The following is a 20,270-nucleotide window of genomic DNA, read 5'->3' as shown; positions in this document are numbered from 1 at the left end:
GTCATCGCTGCTCTTGTGCTTTTTCTCTTGGGCCCCCTTGAATCACATCATGATTTCTCCCACCCCCCACCTTCGCCAGCTCGCTGCAGCTGGGATTACTTTTCACGTACTCTGCTCACATAATTGCCTCTAATAATTTCTCAGCTGGCTTTCCTTCATTCTTGAGTCAAGTATGACCACCTTTCCCTTCTTTTTTTTTTTCCCCTTTACAAGGCTGCATGCACCCACTCCAGCCTGCACATACCGCTCTCCTTCCTGCTGCTCCTGCCTGTCCCAAGCACTTGCTTCATCTCTCACTGTTTTAATCTTGAGAGTTCCCATCTCCCTTCCCGGACATCCACCTGGTTGAGGGCGAGTGCTTCCTCGGCCCTGGTGGGCTGCACAGCTCGCGCACGCAGATGTCCTTGGCGGGTCCCAGCGCTGCTCCCCACCCGGCGTGCTCGGGCACCGCGGGGAAGGGGCTCCTGCAAGCCCGCAAGAAGATGGAGTATCGCAGAAGGAGACGCTGTCAGGCAGGGCTGCTCTGTGTCTCTTTGCTCTCTGGATGCTGGCACCAACGTTTCAGGGCAGTGCTGTGCCGGCAGCGGCGCTCGCAGCACGTGTGGAGGGGGATTTTGGAGGTTTCCCCTGTTTGCTCTGTGGAAAACCCTTCCAGCCGCCCAACGAACCCGGTGGTCGGGGTTCTGCCGTGCCAGCTGAAGCACCAGCAAGTCGAGGCAGTCTGTTAGCATCCCACAGTATATTTAGTTCAGGTTTAACAGGGGCTCCATATGTGTGTGTTCTCTTGTTTCCTTTTGCTTTCTACGTGCTAAGTAGATGCAGGAAAGAGTCGAGAAGTCTTCCTGCGACGGCAAGGATGTGGTTTCGCCGCTCTCGGGGCTGCTTCCCTGAGCTGTGCCTTTAGAAAAGCATTAGTGTAAGAGCTGGAGAGGAACAAGTGTCCTGGGGTCTCCTTCTATCAGGAACCCCTGAAAATGTGGGAAAGTCTCTCCAGCGACAGGGGTTCTCCTGGGGGACAGAAACCTGCTGGCAGCCGACTCTGTGCACCGATGGGTTTTGCATGTCGGGTCCTCCTCAGGACCCTTTGGCAGGGTATGTGCCAAAAGGGTTACTCTGCTTTTCCTTTTAAATTATTATTTTAAAAATTTTTATGTTTCAGAGTGAGGTTAAGGCGTGAGTGGAAAATAATACTGATACTCTGTATTTAACCCCGGGAGGGTTAAACAGGGCTTATACTGAGGACGTGAGGGCACGCAAGGCGGTTCATGAGACAGCCCACCTAGAAACGCTTCTTTAGAGAAGACATGTGAGAAGCCAAGACCTTTGATTACAGGATATTTTAGCTGTAGAAGGATTGACTGAGGGAATATCTGCGAAAACCTTTTCCAGGGAGAGCAATTTGTATGCACTATTGAGAAAGCAGGTCTGAGACAAGTTTCACTACATCTGTAGGAAAAAAAATAACTGAGTTACGCTGGTAGGCTTGAAGTAGAGGAGTTAAATCTCGGCTGTGAGGTGAGGAAGGTGCAGCACAAAGTCCTGTGCAGAGAATGCTGTGGTACCTGCCCGCAGGAACCGCGGGGTGGAGGGGGATCAAATGAAAGTGGCGCAGCTCAGATTGAAGCAAAGAAAATTCATCTCTGGGGATGGCAACCGTTGCTGGGAGTGGGATCTGCTTCTCTGGGAAACAAAGTGTACGGATGTGGGGAAGAAATGGAAATCTTTCCGGGCAAGCCAGCAAATAGCCAAGAGTACTGTTATTCCATAACGGCCTCGGAAATCCGCAGTCTGTCATAGGAACAATTTTGTATCTTAATACAAGTGTTTTGCTTTTGACCCTGCGTGGCACAGCAGCCTCTGAAAAGCAGGAGGTGAGCTTTTACTGTTTCCATCTGATTTTGGTTTTCCTCCCTCTCCGTATTTTTTTTTTTTAATCTTCTGTCCCCTGGGCAGGTTCAGGCGGGCAGCTGCAGGCAGGCGTGATGCTCAGCGCGGGTGCAGGCAGCCTCGTGGGGTGGAGCGGGACCTGGTTTTGGCAGGACAGAGGTGACAGAGGTGGACATGGTGCCCAGACATGTGCTGGTGGCCAGAACGTTATTGTTAATCACGGTTTGATATTTAGGCAGCAGCAAGGTGCCTCCATATGCGTCAGCTGTAAATACAAAATAGCCCCCATCTCCCAGAGCTTCCCGGTACCAGCAATGCCTTTTGTCCCTGAGTGAGAGCGAGGGTCAGGTTGCAAAACACTGACTTCTGCCTCCACCCAGGGTCGCTTTCCCTGAGCGATGACCCGAGGTTTTTCATCTGAACGAGATGCGGAACTTTAAACCCATGATTTAGCATCACCCATTGGCTGGAAAATACAGAATTCAAAGCATCTGGCGGATACTGCATTGTTTTGTGAGAAGGAGACCGCAAACAAATTGAAAGAAGAAATGGAAAAAGAGAAAGGAAATTTTGAGTAATTTGAGGAAGTCTTTTACAAAGGGGCTGACAAACAACGCCTGCCTGACCCTCTGCCTGTCTGCGGCACCAGGGCTTTGACAACTGACTCCCTGAGAGCGGGGAGCGCAGTAAGCTGTCCATAAATCAAAAGCACCGAGACTATCGAATTTGTTTATTACTTGGGGTTGTGCCGCTGTGTTTGAGTCATGTAGCTATTTTGTTTCGTTTTTTCTAGCTGTGTTCCTGAAAAAAAAAGATTTGTTGGAACATAACTGTACCGTTCCCTTTATCCTTTGATTCTTTTTTTTTTTTAATTCTTTTTTTTTTTTTTTTTTTTTTTTCCGGTAGATAGCAAGCGAGCTGTGGTGGAGCTGGTGGTGTTAATGTTCTGCAGCAAGAGTGAAATAGCCTGGAGATGTGCAGCGAGAGCAGGGGCGTGTGCCCTAAATAGAAGGGTTAAACAGGGCTTATTCTGAAGAAAGCAGTAATTTGCAGCTTGTGTGAAGCAGTGATATTCTTTTGTGCATTATTTACCCAGGAACATCTGCTAATACATATACATTCTCTGGTGCATGTAAACAACTTGTGCAGGAAGAGGATTAGGAGATTTATAAAAAAATTAGAAGCAAGTTAAAAGGGCAATTAGAAGAGCAGAAAGAGATATTGAGCAGTGAATTAGGGAGGATATTTTAACACACAATCAGAGCTTCTCGAGACGTATTCAGAGCAGAGAGAAGGTAAAAGAGAAAATTGGCCAATTACGAAATGATAGCGGGGAATTGGTGACATGGGAGAAGGTAATGGCTGATTTGTTAAACAGTTATTTTGATTCTGTTTTCACAAAGGAGGAAGGGGATGGAGGGCAGCTCCGGAAAGGACTCGGGTTGTGAGCATGAGAGTGGGGATGAGCCGAGGAGCCTGCAGACAGATGAAGACGTGTCTGCAGAGTGGCTGGGCATGGGGAGAATTTCACCCATATTCACAGCGTGGGGGGGAAAAAAAATGGATTTTAGTGAGCGGCTCCTGACAGCAATGAGCCAGGTAGCGAGGGGCTGGCGTTATAACACTTGCTTTTGTTCACCTAATTGGCCGCTTTTGAGCGGGGACCAGGGCCTGAGGTGGTCGCTGAGATGAAAGATCCTTCTCCCTTTTGAAGGAAGTTTCTCCAGGAGAGGGGAGGACAAAGTGTATCAAGAGACAGTGAGATGGATGGGGACTCCGAAGGGGTGCCGCTCCTGGGGCGGTTTTTATGTGGGTAGAGAGGTGGTTTGGCTCGCCAGCGATGCCAGCGTGACATCTTCCCAGAAACGCACATTGCAAAACGTGAGCACCGCTGAAGTCCTCTGTGTCCTGTTTTCATAGTGGCTTTTGCTTCCATCTGTAACCCACAAACTCCAACGTGGTCAGCAGTACAAGAGCACCCCTGTAATCACCGTTCCCATCAGCATCGTCTGGTGTCGCTCATCTCGTGTTTCACCAAAGCGGTTGTGAGCGCGGGGGCCGCTGGGTGCGTTAAGGGAGAGAAGCGGGCTGGTGGAACAGAGGAATGATGTCAACCTACAAGACTTCAAGGAGATAGTAAGCCATGGAAAGGGAAATATTCTTGGTCATGCAATGGGAAATGGGATCTTGGGAAGTGTTCCTGGGGGTGCGGCTGAAGCTAAGGCAGGGAAAGCATACACAGACAGAGGATTTAGGGAAGGGTGAACTTGAAGGACCACAAAAAGTGTTACTTAGCTTACGTGAAATGTGAAGTGATGCTTTTGTTCTGCTCTGTCGCTTCAAAGGGGGCTCCGTGTCGCAGAGCAACTTTCTGAGACAAAGGAAATAATTTGGAATTGGTGCTGGGGGTGTGGGGGGGGGCACAAGTGTTGTCGGGGAAGTGATGGGGAACATAGGAGAAACTGCAGGCTTGTGGTCTTAGTTTAGACTGATAAACTAAAAATTTATTCTCAATATCCAAGAGGTGTTTGGTTTTCCTCCTGCCTGGAAGGATAAAAGAGATGCAGTGTCGTATGGTTTGTGTTTTCAAAGCATGTATGAAAAGCTCCGTATTAGCAATTACGGGATGAAACTGTGGAAAAGTGGTACAATGGAGAGAAAATTGGCTCCGACTCAGGAAATGGGATTCTGCTGCCGGGGGTGAGTTTCCAGAGGCGCAGTCTGGGGTCTCTTCTGGGTTCTCTGGCATTTATTTTTTTTAATGGAAAGGATTTGCATGAACAGCCTGAAGTTAGAGCATTAAAGCTCACTGATGTAAAGAAGGGGAAGGCAGCCGCAGCGACAGGGACTGTCTCGTCTGCCAGAGCAGCGCATGGTGCAGGCAGCAGACCGGAGAATGCTACAGGAATGGGAAACCAATGAGCAAATAAATGCTCAAGTGACACGTTTCCCAAGGGAGGCGTTTAGAGCTTGCAGCTGAGCTGTGGGGAGCTATCGGCAGTGTCTAACCACATTGGCAAGAGGCAGCCTGTCTGCCCTCACCCCAGAGAGGGGGATTGATGCGCATCCAAAGATTGAGCTTGTGATAGTGGACGGCATCTGTTCACGGCTGATTCCACCCTTGCTGGACAGGGCACGGTGGCATGGCCAGGGGAGCCCAGGCAGAGCTGTGGAGGGGTTTAGGTTTATAGAATCGTAGAATCATTTAGGTTGGAAAAGACCTTTAAGATCATTGAGTCCAACTGTAAACCCAACACTGCCAAGTCCACCTCTAAACCATGTCCCCAAGTGCCACATCCACACGGCTTTTAAACACCTCCAGGGCTGGTGACTCCACCACTGCCCTGGGCAGCCTGTTCCAGGGCTTGACAACCCTTTCGGTGAAGAAATTTTCCCTCATGTCCAATCTAAACCTCCCCTGGCACAACGTGAGGCCGTTTCCTCTCGTCCTGTCGCTTGTTACTTGGGAAAAGAGACCGACCCCCACCTCACCACAACCTCCTTTCAGGCAGTTGTAGAGAGCGATCAGGTCTCTCCTCAGCCTCCTCTTCTCCAGGCTGAACAACCCCAGTTCCCTCAGCTGCTCCTCACCAGACCTGTTCTCCAGACCCTTCACCAGCTTCGTTGCTCTTCTCTGGACACGCTCCAGCACCTCAATGTCCTTCTTGTAGTGAGGGGCCCAAAACTGCACACAAGATTTGAGGTGTGGCCTCACCAGTGCTGAGTACAGGGGCACGATCACCTCCCTGCTCCTGCTGGCCACACCATGGCTGACACAGGCCAGGAGGCTGTTGGCCTTCTTGGCCACCTGGGCACACTGCTGGCTCATGTTCAGCCAGCTGTTGACCAGCACCCCCAGGTCCTTTTCTGCCGGGCAGCTTTCCAGCCACTCCTCCCCAAGCCTGTAGCGCTGCGTGGAATTGGTGTGACCCAAGGGCATGACCCGGCACTTGGCCTTGTTGAAGCTCATACAATCGGCCTCTGCCCATCGATCCAGCCTGACCAAAAGGGAGCACGTAGACCATTGCCCCAAAGTGGTCATGGTGCTTACCACCACCTTGGGGGTTCAGCCTTTTACCCCCGGAACCTCCCTGCTAAACTTTTGGTGTCTGGGAGTGATCCTAATCAAACCCCAAATTTCTCCAAGTTATCTCCAGCCTGAGCCAGACTCTGGCCAGTCATGGTTGTACCTGTATCCGCTCGACTGGAGAGATGCGTGCTTTGAGGTTGTGGGAGTGCTGCTTCGGAGAAGAGGGGATTTATGCCAGCCCTCAGAGCAACATTCAAAATGCATGAAGACATGCTGTATGAAGGGATTGGGGAAAAAACACACGAGAGTGAACCAGGGGCTGTGGTAGATCTGAACCACGCAGATGGGAAGTTAGTTATTGAGGCTAAGTGTCAGAGCATGCCATAAAAACTTAGTTTCTCCTCGAAGAGCTGTGGTGGTGGAGGAAGGATGGGCGCAGGGAGGGATGGCAGCTACGGGGAAGGCAGGAGGAACATCAGAAACCTGTAGTCCATGTCAAGCGACACCTCCTATTTAGCAGTGTATCATGTCTCCCTTCTGGTTTTTAAACAGTAGGCTTTATTGCTAGGAGTTAGAGTGCTTGATTGACAAGGCTTGTAATACACCATGGAGTTGCCTTTATTTTTCCTACATGTTAAAGGAAAAGATACTAAAAATACAATTATGGTTTTGAGCCAGGCGTAGTCTGTTCTAATATAATTCATCTCAAAGACTATCCATCGTGCCTGCTGCACCCAAATCATTTATAAAACATTAGCATCTCCTGTGCTGACATTTCACTCCTATATTACAGGAGTTACACACAGACTTAAAAAAAATTAATAAAGTGCTTCTCTTCTTCATTCTCCCACTGAGAGCTTTGATTTCCAGAGTATGAAACGAAATAACCAACATAACAACATTCTCCACTTCTAAGGGACAGTGCCAGACTCATTCAGTTGCTATTGGTTATAGAGAGTAGGACATGAGGGAGCTATTTCAGATCACGGATTATTTGTTCTGGCTGCATTGGACATCCCTTTAGTGGAGCTTTAGAGCCCTGTAGACAGAAAAGTTTGGGTAGGAGCTGGAAGGGAGAGGGCTTGATGAAGTAACCTCTTCCTTTCTCCTCCCAGAGTTACTCCTGCTATTCCCCAAGAAGAATATTTAAAAGTAAAGCATCCAAGCCGCTGCCCTTCCTCGCTTGCGAGACAGATGGAAGACATCAACCCCCCCAGCTGCCCTCTGCCAGCACCCAACCGCTCTTAAAAATAAGTGCATTGGGAAATTTTCTTCTTCTTTTTTTTTTTTTTTTTTTTTTTCTTGGGAGTTTCCTTTATTCATTTCCAGATACCTCTAGGGCATTTTCCACTGTGTAAATACCCTCTCCCCATCCCCAAAGCGGTTGGGAGAGCGGATTTCCTGAGATGGCCCGTTCTTCCTGAAGCTAGTGGTGTGTCTGATGGAAAACATGAGCCGTTTCCTCTGGGCTTTCCAGCCCCACACTTGAGCTACAGGCTAGAAACGTGCCGCCACTGGGATATGGTTATGAAATGAACAGCAGCCTTTTCTTGTCCAAGATCACTTTTATTTCCCTTTTTTCATTAACTTCAGTGTCTGTTTGGTCTCACATATCCACGCTGACAGGGAGTTCACACCAACTGCAGAATTTGGGCAGCACCTCCCCGAGCCCGTGGGCTGCTGTCGGTGATGCCGCCGGCTCTGCCATGCCCCCGACCAGCAAATGCGTCCCTCTGCTGCGGGATTTAATTCGGGATGAGGGGAACAAGCAGCTCTGCTCCCTCTCCTCCACCTGGCCACAACCCCCTTCGTACGGCTGTCTCAGACCAGTTATTTTTCTCTCCTATGGTGGACCAGAAACCCTGGGCACTGCGCTTCTTGCTGGTCCTCTACGAGCTGTAGTTTCCCCCTTCTCTGACTCTTCCCATGACACAACCTGTTCCTTTTAAGAAACAAAACCTCTCCTGACGCTGTCAGGACTATCTGCAGCCTGGGAACTGCTCCTTGCTGCCCCAGTGAAAACCTTAGTCCAGCTATAAAGGTCCTCACACCACCAGCACGGCTGGGAAGCCCCTCTCTGCCTCCAGCCCCCCAAAATCCCCTTTCCTCCCCGGGGCCTCGCAGTGCTCTCTGGAGACAGACCTCTATGGCTCTATTTATTCGGACTAATTAATCTCTCTCTTCCCCCCCCCGGTTACAAATTAGGATGTAAGGGCAAGTTTGGCTCTCTGGGTACGGACTTTGCTGCATCACATACAACCACCCCCCCCACCCCTCCCAAAGTTTAGTGCTCTGAATTGCTGAGAACATTGGCCTGCTGTGGTTCCCCCGCACGTACTGAGCCAGCCCGATGGCTTTCAGCATCTGTAGGCACTGCTGCCGGTTTGTTTTCTCGAGGAAAAAAAAAAAAATCATATACTGGTCTGCTATAAATTCAACAATACAATCCTTAGTTCTGAAGATATAGTTTTCATATAGTTTATAAACATTATAAGACATACATATGGATAATTGAGGGGAAGGGGGGGAGCCTGTGCATCTGTTGGGGTTAGGTTTTTTTTTTCAGATGTGTGAACATGGTTACAAAAAAACGCACCTCCTGTGGGTACCTCATTTCTTTAAGTGTTGGGTTTCTTGTTTGTTTGTTTGTTTTTAATTCCACCTCTAACCAGTCTTTCCTTTGGTTGTTGGCTACTCCAAGCCCAGCAGGCAAGCCCTGTTCTGCTGTAATGCCTGAGATATTCAGGGGTTTGAGATTGTCTTCTAAGAGATTCCCAGCCAACTTTGGCCTCTGGGTTTGGAGCCAAAAGGGCTAAAACGTGGGAGAACCAGTGTCCTTATTACATCAGTATCAGTGTCCTTGCACTCACTTTCAGAGAAACAGTGTAGGCTTAATCGGTGATCGTTTTTACAGCAATTATGCTCCTTTCAGTAACTGGAGGGGTTGTTCAGAGCGCTCTCAAATGAACGGGATTTCACAAGAGCACGGATACAGTCCCTTTGTCTGGTTGTTGTCACCGACGATTTGGCTACCGTCCCCCTTATCTGCTTTTTGTAAGGTTGGCTTTTTGTTGTTGTTGTAGGTGCTCGGTTAGGCTGTTTGTGACAAGGTGTGATAATGCCTTTTAATCCGCTCCTGCTGCGTTCGGCACAGTCCGCGTTGGCAGCCCGGCCGGGCACGGAGAGACCGTCAGAAGCCGAGACAACGTTCTTCCCTTCGCCAGGCCAACGCTAGCCACGTACAAAAAAAGAAGAAGAAAAGAAACTCTGGTCCTTTGTAGATTGGTGGCAGTACAGCTTCGCTCCGTCCGCAGCCGGGGGCTCAGCGTATGACGGCCGCTAACACCATCATAAACACCAGGAGCGATGCCCTGAGCCCCGAGCAGCCAGCTGCCTGCTGGACCCCGCTGGGGGGGCGGATGGGCGTCCGCCGGGTACACTTACCCTTGCGTTTGGGGGGCAGCGTTGGCATCACCCCAAAACTGAATTTGTGCTGATAATCAGGCACATAGTCTGGAACCTCCTGCCCGTTTTTCCGCGGTCCCAAGGACACCGGCTTAGAGGTTCGGTTACGGCTTTTGTGGCTGGTGCAGTTCTTGCCGGGTTTGCGATAGCCCGGCCGGGAGCCGGGGGGGGCGGCGGGCTGGCTGCTGTGCAAACTGTTCTCGGCCCCTCTTTCCTTCCCCTTCTCCTTGGAGGAGTGGTGAGGGTGGTGGGTTTTGGAGGCTCCTCTGTCCGCTGTGGAGAAAGTATGTGTTTTAATCTGATGGAGCGACTCGGACCCCGAACAGTTCCTAAAGTCTTCTGCTCTTAGCACCTTGAGGTCCTTGCCGTGCATCTGCTCGGGGGACTCGCAGATCACACTGGAGCTGGAGCCTCTGAACCTGTGCAGCCATTCCCAGAGCGAACGGGCTTTGCAATCGCAGCTCCATGGGTTCCCGTTCAGCCTGAGAAACTCCAGGGCTCCCAGGTGGGCCAGGCAGTCCCCCTGCAGCTCCGAGAGGCTGTTATTGAACAGGAAAAGGGTGGTCAATCTTCGGAGGTCGTGAAAAGCCCGCCTGTGAATCCACTGCAGCTGATTTTGATGGATGAGCAGCCGATCCAGGTTTATTAGACCCCTGAATGTGTTCTGATGGAGGCTCCAGAGCTTGTTTCCATGGAGAAAAAGATGGCTGAGGTTAACCAAGTCAACAAAAATATCATCCTGAAGGAACTCAATGTGGTTGTCTTGCAGGTAAAGGTATTGCAGGTTGTGGAGGCCACCGAATATCCCGCTGGGGAGGGAGCTCAGCCCACACTTGTACAGATACAAGGCGTGGAGTTTCACCAGCCCTTGGAAAGTGTCTGCAGCTAAAGCCCTTAAGTAGCGGTTGTCCCCCAGGTCCAGCTCCTCCAGGTTGATGAACCCATCGAACGTGTTGGGGTCAATGAAGGTGATGTTGTTGGAGTAGATCCAGAGGGTGACCATGGAGGGGCTGAAGTGGCCCCGCAGCAGCAAAGTGATCTGGTTGTTTTGGAGAAAGATCCTCTCACTGTCCTCGGGGATGCCCTCGGGGATGGTGACGAAGTTGTGAGCCTGGCAGCTGACGGTCATCGGGGACGGGTAGCACACGCAGTCGGTGGGGCAGCCCAGGGCGCTGGGCACCTTCAGCCCCAGCAGCACCAGCAGCAGCTCTGCAAACCCCCCTGTACGGAGAGAGGGGAGAGCAACGTCAGCGGGGACTCAGGCACCCCCCCCCATTGCCACCGTGGGGACTATTCTGGGTGAAAAACGCCCCCAATTAACTCAGCCCTCCTCTCTGCTCGTGAATTACCCACGCGGCTGTGACGAGTGGGCTCATCACCCACGGTAGTTTGAACGTGAGGTGTGGAGTACTCCCTGCCTCCTCGCCCTGCCTGCAACAGGCAGGCAGTTGTGCTCCCAGCCCGAAACGAGCAGGAGAAACTTTCTCGGTGAGAATTCACGCTGGCAGCGCAGGCAGCGAAGCCCCTTGCCCGCAGGCAGGCAGCGCCGTCGGAGGAAATACCGTCGTGCGAAACTGCGAGAGCAAAGAGAAGAGATGCAAACCCTCACAGGTCTCCACTCCTCCTGCAAGGCATCTCTTAAATCGCCCGCGCTAACATATCGGAGAGGAAAAGGTACAGAGCTTTAGTAATTCCCAGCGAATCACCTAAATTTACACGTGTGCAGTGCCTCTGCACGGCACACCCAGCTCCCCCAAAGGCGCAGACCCACCCCTGCCATCTCTTTTTACTACAGTTGTTAGACACCACTATCCACCTTGAAAACCAAGTGATTTACAGCAAAAATATGTTGTCAGCAGTTGGTGGAAAAGGCTGAGCTGAAAACTCCGTTTGGAAGTGGGATGCTCAGACATATTTTTAAATGGATGTCCTGTGGCAAAGCATATTGCATCCTCTAATGCTACAGTATGTGCTTGTGACCGGGGCTTTCTCGCTGCAGAGAAGAAGCGGTGAGCAAGGCAGTAATCATCCCCTCCCTCTGCTCAGCTCTCAGAGTGCCGGTTTCGCCACCCCGTTCCCGTCTCGCTCCCACTCCTCGCACCAGGCTTGCTTTCAGGCTATTCCTTCTGCGCCGAGTGGCTTTTCAGACTCATTGCACCAGACTTGTCATTTCTCATTCACATTTTCCTCCTAGATTTGGCTTTTTCCTCTCACACACAAAATTTGCTCACGTCTAATGAATTCTGCCTCTGGACTTTACAGAGGAAAGGAGTAACATCGGAGCAGCGCACAGCTGCCGGTGCCATCCTGCCCATGAGTCCTTGCCTTGCACTCAGCTTGTAATAATCTGAAAAACGAGAGTGGAAGTGGAGTTCATCTCTAATTACTCCATGTCGTTATCACCAGCTAGTCCATGAGCCTGGACCCCTTGGGCTTTTACAGTCCCTCTCTTCAGTGCCTACAGCTGAATACAAGTGGGAGGCAAAAAAAAATCACTGTTTTCTTATTAATTGTGTTTGAAATATAACTCCACAGTTACCGTTGCCTTTTGCCTGGTATGGAGATCTATTACCGTTTAGTTAACAGCAGGTGACCCGTCCATCTGGACCCATCCTTTCAAAGCAAAGTTGTCGCATTTTTAGATAAGCTGGGTTATTCAGGCTCTCCATAAATCACCAGTAAGAGGCAGTCATCTCTGACTGAGCTGTTAATAGAAAAAAGAATAGCAACGCTAGCCAAAGTGTTGGACCAAGCCCTGGCTGCGATGAGAAAGGGGGAACTTCTTCCAGGCACTGCCCTTCAGCAATTCAGCATTGGCTACGAGGAGGGATGTCTCATTCCTGCGCCGCTGCCAGAAAGGGGCTGTAAGTCAGGAAGGTTTAATTTGTGGCAACTCCTACGGCTGTGTAGGAAAAGGAACGTTCTCCAAGTCACCGCTGTACCATTTTGGCTTTGCTGTCGTGCCTCTGCGATGAGAGAGGGGCCGTGCTGGTGGGAGCATCGTGCCGGCGCTGACGACCAAGCACTCCCTGCCAAAACAGGAGCCCTCGCTGCAACTCGCCGTGCAAGTGCAGCCTGGGAAACTGGTATCCTGAGGATATTGTGATGATCCGAGTGCCAGATAACGATGGTAAAGATAAAGCTACGTTTGCAGATACATTCTGCTGGGTTTTTTTTACCCACGGATGTGCTTCGCCAAGGTGGGACGGCTTCACAGTCCCCGTCTTACCTCGGTGACATTGAAGTACGAAGCCTTCTGTAGGTCTTATGTTTATTAGTAAAATCCTGCCAGGCACAAGCGCTGTGACGATCTCCCACATGCGGAGTCTGTTATTGCAAATACCAAATCACAAGGGTTTGAATCAATAAACCATCTCCCAGCTATAAGCAGCAGGTTGGAAGATTACATATTGCTTCCAAACAACAGTTTTATGCGCTCTTCCATGACACGACAGTTGCCAGGCTAACGGGATTACTGACGGGAGGTGGAGCAGGGCAGGGATCTTGGAGCATACCCGATTTCACGTACAGGGATGGGGATGACAGGCGGCTGTTAGCAATGCGCGGCGATGGACGAAGGCAGCCTGGGTCTCCCTGGAGCACAGCCAAGGTAGAGGCTCCTGCCGAAAGGGAGCGCGGTGTATAACAGCTCCCTGCCTGCAGGGATAACTCCGGAGGTAGAGGTCGGAGGGAACTGAGTCCATCTCTTTAATTAACAAGCATTTCTGAGTTAACGGCTGGAGTTCCTATGGAGAGGGAGATGTGATTCCCGCGGTTGCGGATGGCGATGGGGATAGTCCGGGGTGTTACTGGTTCTCAGCTTCCCAAGAGTAGGATGGTAGGAAGAAAAGGCAGGGATGTCTTCCTACCTACGTGTTGCTGCTTGGGGGTCAGGAGAACGGGGAAATAGAAGGACAGATGCTTAGAAAAAATAATAATTAGATGGGCAGGACTTGGAAAGTCAAAGCGTATGGACTGCCCAGTGGATGCACTCAAGGTACTCCTTGGTCTCCTCAAGGATGCTTTCCCTCCAAGCCCATAAAACCTGCTGATTGGCTACTGCTGTGAGAAGCTGCTCCTGGAATGCCTTGGGCTTGGTCACAGTTTAGATCCAGGAATGAGACCCCCGAGAAACAAAGAGGCTGTGGTCATGGAGCCATGAAGCTCCTGAGACTGGTAACACCAGCACTGAGATGGCCAGCGGCCCAGCCCCGCTGGGACAAGGCAGCCAAGAGCACTTGGGTCTCGCTGGGTTTCCCAGGCTGGAAAGCACCAGCAGGAGCTTCCTGTAAGGTTCCAGCCTGGCTCCCCTGAGAGTCAGGCCCTGCCTAACCTTTTGAACTTGTTATTCCCGACGAAGCCCTTTCGACTTCAGCTTGTAAAGGTTGCGAGGCAGATGGAGGGTCACCAGCACGTGTGTCGGAGCTCACCAGGGAGGGAGAGCTTCAAAAGCAGCACAGAAAAATCCTACAGAAACCTGCCAGTGAAGTGAATAAAAACAAAGCCCTGCTGACACGGATAAAACCAGCAAGGGGGTGTTTATCTCCTGGCTTTCTCCCACTGATGCGCTGTATCACCCTGGCTTCTGCTTGCCATGTCCTTCTGCCACCTCCTGCTTTTGACTGAGGTTTCAGTGATTGGAATGAATTCATCCGACTGTCCAAACCATTTCCCATGTAGCATCTCTCTAATTGGGCATTAATTAGGCATCAGTTAATGAATGCTTGAAATAATTTATCTTTGGATGCGTCCAGTTTGCAGTCTTACTTTTAACAGCATTAGACTCGTTATTAGATTAACATCATTATAAATGTTCTCCATTACCTGCTTGTTTCCATTGTCTTAGCCTTATTACTGAGAGTGAAAATCACTCCTCCCGCATGCATTATTGATGAGTAAGGACTTTCTATATGTAGCACGGGATTAATTGTTATACAGTGTAATGCATTTAGCGTGAAGCCTCAATTTGTGCAAGAGCTGAAAGCGGCCAGAAGAATGCAGACGCCCGGAGCCAGCGTGCTCGGCCAGACACAGCACATCTCCCTCCAGCCCAGACCAGGTTCCTCCCGGGCCGGTGCCAGCACAGGAAGAAATAAACAAAAAAAAATTTTTTAAAAAAAAAGCTGGTTTGATACCCATCTTCGGGGGGGGAAGATCCGAAGGGTTGGAGCACTTCTCTGCCACCGCGGCAGGGACACTGGCCTCGGCTCTGCTCTGCGGGCAGCCTGTCCCCATGGCACTGCTCGATCCAGAGAGCAGGGGGTACCTGTGCTGGCAGTTTTCTGGCGTTTTAAGGCTTTTAACACTTAATCTTGGAGCAAGGCAGATCCTTGGTTTATTTAGGAGGATGTAATGCTACTTATTTTCATTAGGAGTCTCAAGCTCAAGGGGAAGAAATCACTTAGGACAAGAATAGATGCTTCAGCCTCAGGGAGGATGCAGCTGCAGAGCCCCCCAAAAGGCAGCCCCGCCACAAGCCCTCACCACCTCTTACCCGTTCCCTGCTTTTCTCACATGGACGCTCTCACCTCTCCACCCGGACAAGCTTATATGGGTCACGGCCTGTCTAAGTCTCCAGCTGGATCTGGGCTCGAGGATGGAGCAGGTTGCTTCTCTTTCAAATCTCTCCTAAACCGCCATCTGCTTTGGGAGACCCATCTTAGCTCATGTCTACATGCAACTTGACTGCCTGCTTACTGTGTCCATTACTGGTGCTGCTCAAGCTGTTAGATTTATAAGCTCTTTAGAGCAAAGCCCTCGTCTTCTGGTTGCTGATTTATGTATCTTTACTGCCATAAAACACTATGTATAGCTACTACATAATATAAATAATAATACTTAACCGGAGCGAGCTACAAGTGGGGACAAAGCATCTGGCTTCTGCTCGCAGCCGGGATTATCAAAAAAGCAGAAGCTTACTCATCACTCACCCTCTTCTGAGGCCAAATTCACTCCTGGTGTAACACCACCACCTCGCTGTCAACAAGCTCCAGAGAGAGATTTTCTTGCCCCATTCACACCCTGGATCTATCAAAGGATGCTTTCTAAATCCACCCCGAGTGAACTGGGGCACAAAGACATGACTGTGACCCCCGGGGGAAAACAGACTTTGAAAGTTGGGAACGAACTCAGAATGGGATGTTCACACCACCGTAGAGAGAAACTGGGAGAAAAAGAAGCCTCGAACGTTCACAATTTCATCTGCCAAGTGAAGGACGATGAAAGGCAAGGCCGGAGCAGCGACAGCAACTGGGCGCAAGCCAAGAGTGAAACTTCAGATCTGGGACAGTTCGACAAGGCGGTGTCAGACCTGTGCTTAGTAGCTGTGTAGGTTTTTTTCCCTCTTTTTTTTTTTTTTTTTTTGCAACATGGAGGATAAAATAAACAAGCCCATCCTGACTGTCACCAAGACTAAATTCCCCAGCGAGCAGCAGCTTGCGTTCAGCCTCTCTGCAAAGCCCTTTAGGTGCTGCCCCGCGGTCCCGCAGCTCTCGGCAGCGGGAGCATCCTCTCTGGGTTTGCTCCCCGCAACATCGGCTGCAGCTCCCAGTGCCAGGACACAGCACGGGGCTTTGCTTTCTGCACGAGCTGCCTTTCAGCCAGAGAGTGGCAACCACCCATCCACCTTCATCATTTCTTTTTTTATTTTTTTTTTTTTATTTTTTTTTTTTTCCACAAACAGTGTCATAAATAACTGACAGATCCCAGCTGTTTGGAGTTATGGTTTCTGATGGAGTGACAGCTGCTCCCAATCCCCCAGTCATCACCCCAGCAGTTCTGGAACATTTCAGCAACATAAAAATCATTGGAGATAATTTCAGTTTTGCATAATTTGGTTAGGCAAGCTGTGATTTAATGGCAATTATGACCTCCGAGGCAGAAGATGAGCTTGGAGGCTACCAGCTTCACACGACTTTAGCTCGGGGTGCAGCGTCAGGGATGTTCCAGGGAGAAGGTACTACAAGAAAAATTCCTCCAGCAGCTGGAAATTGCTGGCAAGTGGAAAGACTGATCCCAGAGGAAGAAGCATACAAGGAAATTTGGAAGGAATATTGCTAAGGAAAGCTTTGGGAGGAGGCTGGTGCCAAAAGATGCAAAGGGAGGTAACTTTTAAAGAAAAGCCAGGAAAAGACTTTAGACTTGGGAGCGCCGTAGCCCCTGTGAACCCTTCTGTGTCATCAGTATCTCGCGTGGCAACTGGTATAAACCTCCTCTTGCTCACCCTGACCCCACTTTGGTAGCCCCAACATTAAAAAGCAAATCCTCCTCGTGCAACCGGGATGGGAGAGCCAGCTGGCACCGGGAACGGGCCATGCCCTTTGCAGGCAGCTGCCTGCTTTGCGGGCGCTGCCTATTCCTCTCCCCTCTTACGGGGTTTCTTTTGCTCTGGGCTGTGTTGCCTCCTCTCCTGGTGCTCTTCAGCCATCCCAGAGCCCCTGGTTTGCATTTCTCCAGCAGGGACCAAGTGGAGCAAACCCTTGGTCAGCCAGGCTGTACAGGGTGGACGGTTGAGGATGGAGAATTGTGCTCAGGAGCTCTGAGGACATTATGGTGCCTCAAGAGGAGCAAAATGTTGCTGAACAGCAGAAGTGGCTTTTGAATGGAGATGAGAAGCTCCCGTTTCCCCCCCCCCCCACTTCATCACTGCTGTCAACCAGCTTGGAGTTTGCTGTGAGCTAAAGCTCAGGGCAGAGACCTGGGGTCAGCAGCACCCCAAAATCAAGTCCTTTAGGGTGTTGCAAGTTCATTTTACATTTGCTGACCTGGTATCTGGAGCTATCCACCTTCCTCCACCAAAGTCAAGGCCAAGGTCACCTGGAAGTTTCTGGATGGTGGTCATTAACTCCTATTGCAGTTTGAAACCAGACCATAAATTTCATAGTGTAATAATGTAAAAATCAATAACTCTGTTTGAAACAATAGCTTTGTCTTCCATTTCAGCCGGCTCTGATATCTCCCCACGGACCATGTCCCTCTGAATCACAGAAATAGAGAGAGAGGAGCGATGGGTGGCGGGGCGGCTGCTCTCCTGCCAAGTGCCCAGCCCCTCCGTCACTACAGATTCAATTAGTTAATTTATTCCTCTCTTGCAGTTAAACTCAAGAATAATTTAAAAGAAAAAAAAAAAAAAAGAGGGAGCCTTTTGTGCTCAGTCTCTTTGACATCCCACCCGACGCAGTGTCCCTGAGGTTTTCTATGCAACGGATGCACAAGTCCCCGCTGCCCATCGTCACGAGCAGCATAGACAAAACCCAAAACAATCCTGGACAGATGCGGCACCAACTCACACGAGCATCAAAAAAAAAAATTGAAGTCCACTCTTTTCTAGCTCTGGCTTTCCAGGCGAGGGAGGTCTGGCTTCCTTTGCTTGCTTATTTTTCATTGTTTGCTGTAGCACTGACTCGAAATATACATCGAGAGGCAGGATTGTCTTTCACATGTTGGTGGATGTGTGATCCTCAAAAACAAATTAGCACCGATTCACTTCTATATAGAGTGCAGCCATCAGGGAATCACTCCTGAATTCACAGCGAAGGAAAGTAATAATGCTTCCAGCGCGCTAATCCTCTCCGAGAGCAGCCCCTGAACTCTCTCCTGGTGCTGGAGGCACCATTGGAAATTACAATTGTACTGAAAAAATAATAAATAAATACAGAAATTGGCAGGGTTTGTGCTAGTCCAAAGGATTTGTACCCTAATGTGGAACTCCCTGTTTAATTAGCACTCCTCTCTGTGTCTGCATCTCCTCCTCCCGCTGCTTGAGCTAAAGAAAAAGGGGAAAAAAGAAAAGGAGGCCAACAGTGGAAGTGGCTGTGGGATTGGAAACTCGGCTATAGAAACTTGTTTAATTTAAATGCTTGTTTCAGGAGTAACATATGCAGAAACAGAGGGAGTGTAGAGTGTGTTTTCCCTGTGTGATCTGCTCTGCTTAACCAGAGTTTGCAGTGTGCCTTCCACTGCAGCGATGCCCTTGGGCTACAGCTGCAGTTGGATGCTGCCGGTCCTACGGCTGCAGGCACAGGGCACAAACCTGGTACCTCAGTGCAGAGCCTAAAAGCCAGCGTTTGGGAGAAGATCATCGAGGTCTGAGGTCAGGCTGCTGCTTGCATGGGGTTGGAGGCAGATTTTTAGAATAAAATCAATAGGATAGGGTAGGATAGGATAGGATAGGATAGGATAGGATAGGATAGGATAGGATAGGATAGGATAGGATAGGATAGGATAGGATAGGATATTTGAGTTGGAAGGGACCTACAACGATCACCTAGTCCAACTGCCTGACCACTGCAGGGCTGACCAAAAGTTAAAGCGTGTTGTTAAGGCACTGTCCAAATGCCTTTAAACACTGACAGGCTTGGGGCATCCACCGCCTCTCCAGGAAGCCTGCTCCAGTGTTCAACGACCCTCTCAGTAAAGAAATACTTCCTAATGTCCAGTCTAAACCTCCCCTGGCCCGGCTTTGAACCACTCCCACGCATTCTATCACTGGATACCAGGGGGAAGAGATCATCATCTTTTCCTGACTCTCCTTTCCCTGCTGCCAGAGGGTTTATTGTGCCCCTCTGTTGCTTCCCATCACGCATGATGGACCAGTGTCTCAAAAACCAATGGGACCTTCCTGGAGCAGAGGCACACTGGACAGAGAGGGTACATCTGGCTGTACAGAGTCAAGCCCTTGGGTCCTGCCACAGCTGGAGGTGCCAATGAACACCAGGATGCTCCCGCTCCTCTGGGAGAAGACAGCATGGCCCAGGGGACACCCCGAGCACAGCATGCATAGATACTGTGGGATTTCAGGCACGGCTGGGGGCTTCAGTGGCTCCCAGCGCTGCTGTCCTGACCCCCAGCAGGCATCAGACATCCTCTGCTGGTCTCCAGCGCAGGACAGGGCTCCAGCAGGATGTGCCAGCAGCCTGCAGTGAAGCTGGGATGGGAGTTGGCAAAGGACAGGGAGATCTTGAGGTCCTTGAGAAGGGACTAATAATTCCAATTGCCCCCGAGGAAAGAGAAATACAGGAGGATGACTTGAGCTTAGTGGATTGTCTGAGGCTCTCAGGGGATCATCAGATACTTCCACTCCCTTTTTGTCCTGAGGTGACAAGTTTTCCTTCCCATTCACAGAAATGCAAAGTAGTTCATTCACAGTAGTAATAAGAACGGTGCCCTTTGTAAAACAGCCGGCTAGTGAACCCTCCGAGGTGCTTTACAGCAAAACAATTGCAGATGAAATGACAAAACCCACCCCAGATGAGCACCAGCCAGATCAGTATCAAATGCTGAACAAGCTCATGTGTAGCGAAAGCAGATTCACCAGCTCATTTCCCTGCCAGCGGCTGGCTGGGACCTACGGAGAGTTTTTTTAGGATCAGAAATACAGCCAGAACAGAGCAAATGTGAGATGGAAGAGCAAAGTGACAGCTGCCCGGGCTCTCGGTGCATGCTCGGCTGCCCTGCCATCCAGCCCACGTCCGTAGGACATGCAAAAACTGGAGGCTGCAGAAAACCAGAGATGCACTGGATGGACCTTTACCTGGATGGAGCTGGGAGCGGATGAGAGCCCGAAACAGGGAGGTGAAGGGCCCTTCTGCGGTGTTTTTATGCTAGCATAGCTAATAGGGAGAGCATTAGCTCTATAAACGTGTAATCCTGCTGAGGTCTTGACCCCAGCAGTGTCCTGTGCCACTGAGATCCACAAGCCAATTACATACCGTGCCGCGTAGGCTCCCTTTCATCCCTTTTCAGTCTTTCTGCATTTCAGATTTACTGGATGTCCTTGTGTTTGGTGGAGAAGAGGGCAAATTGGAGCCTGTCATGTACCTTCTTCCCCATTCAGCGGCACATCATTCTGCCTGCAGCAGGGGGGAAGGAGACTGATGGGCTGGCATCA

General features: G+C 50.3%; 1 protein-coding gene across 1 annotated transcript; it reads right to left on the bottom strand.

Annotated features, from left to right (window-relative positions):
• Window positions 1-9,239: 9,239 nt before the first annotated feature.
• On the bottom strand, window positions 9,240-14,617 carry RTN4RL1 (reticulon 4 receptor like 1). Its single transcript, XM_009952564.2, has 5 exons — window positions 14,518-14,617; window positions 12,898-13,002; window positions 11,643-11,729; window positions 10,732-10,956; window positions 9,240-10,639 (listed from the first exon to the last, which is right to left on the bottom strand). Exons 1-5 carry the CDS (start codon window positions 14,615-14,617, stop codon window positions 9,240-9,242), a joined length of 1,917 nt encoding a protein of 638 aa, XP_009950866.2.
• Window positions 14,618-20,270: the final 5,653 nt, after the last annotated feature.

Source organism: Leptosomus discolor, chromosome 18, assembly GCF_034619465.1.
Source record: "Leptosomus discolor isolate bLepDis1 chromosome 18, bLepDis1.hap2, whole genome shotgun sequence".
Classification (NCBI taxonomy): Eukaryota; Metazoa; Chordata; class Aves; order Leptosomiformes; family Leptosomidae; genus Leptosomus; species Leptosomus discolor.
This window is presented reverse-complemented; position numbering and strand designations above follow the sequence as displayed.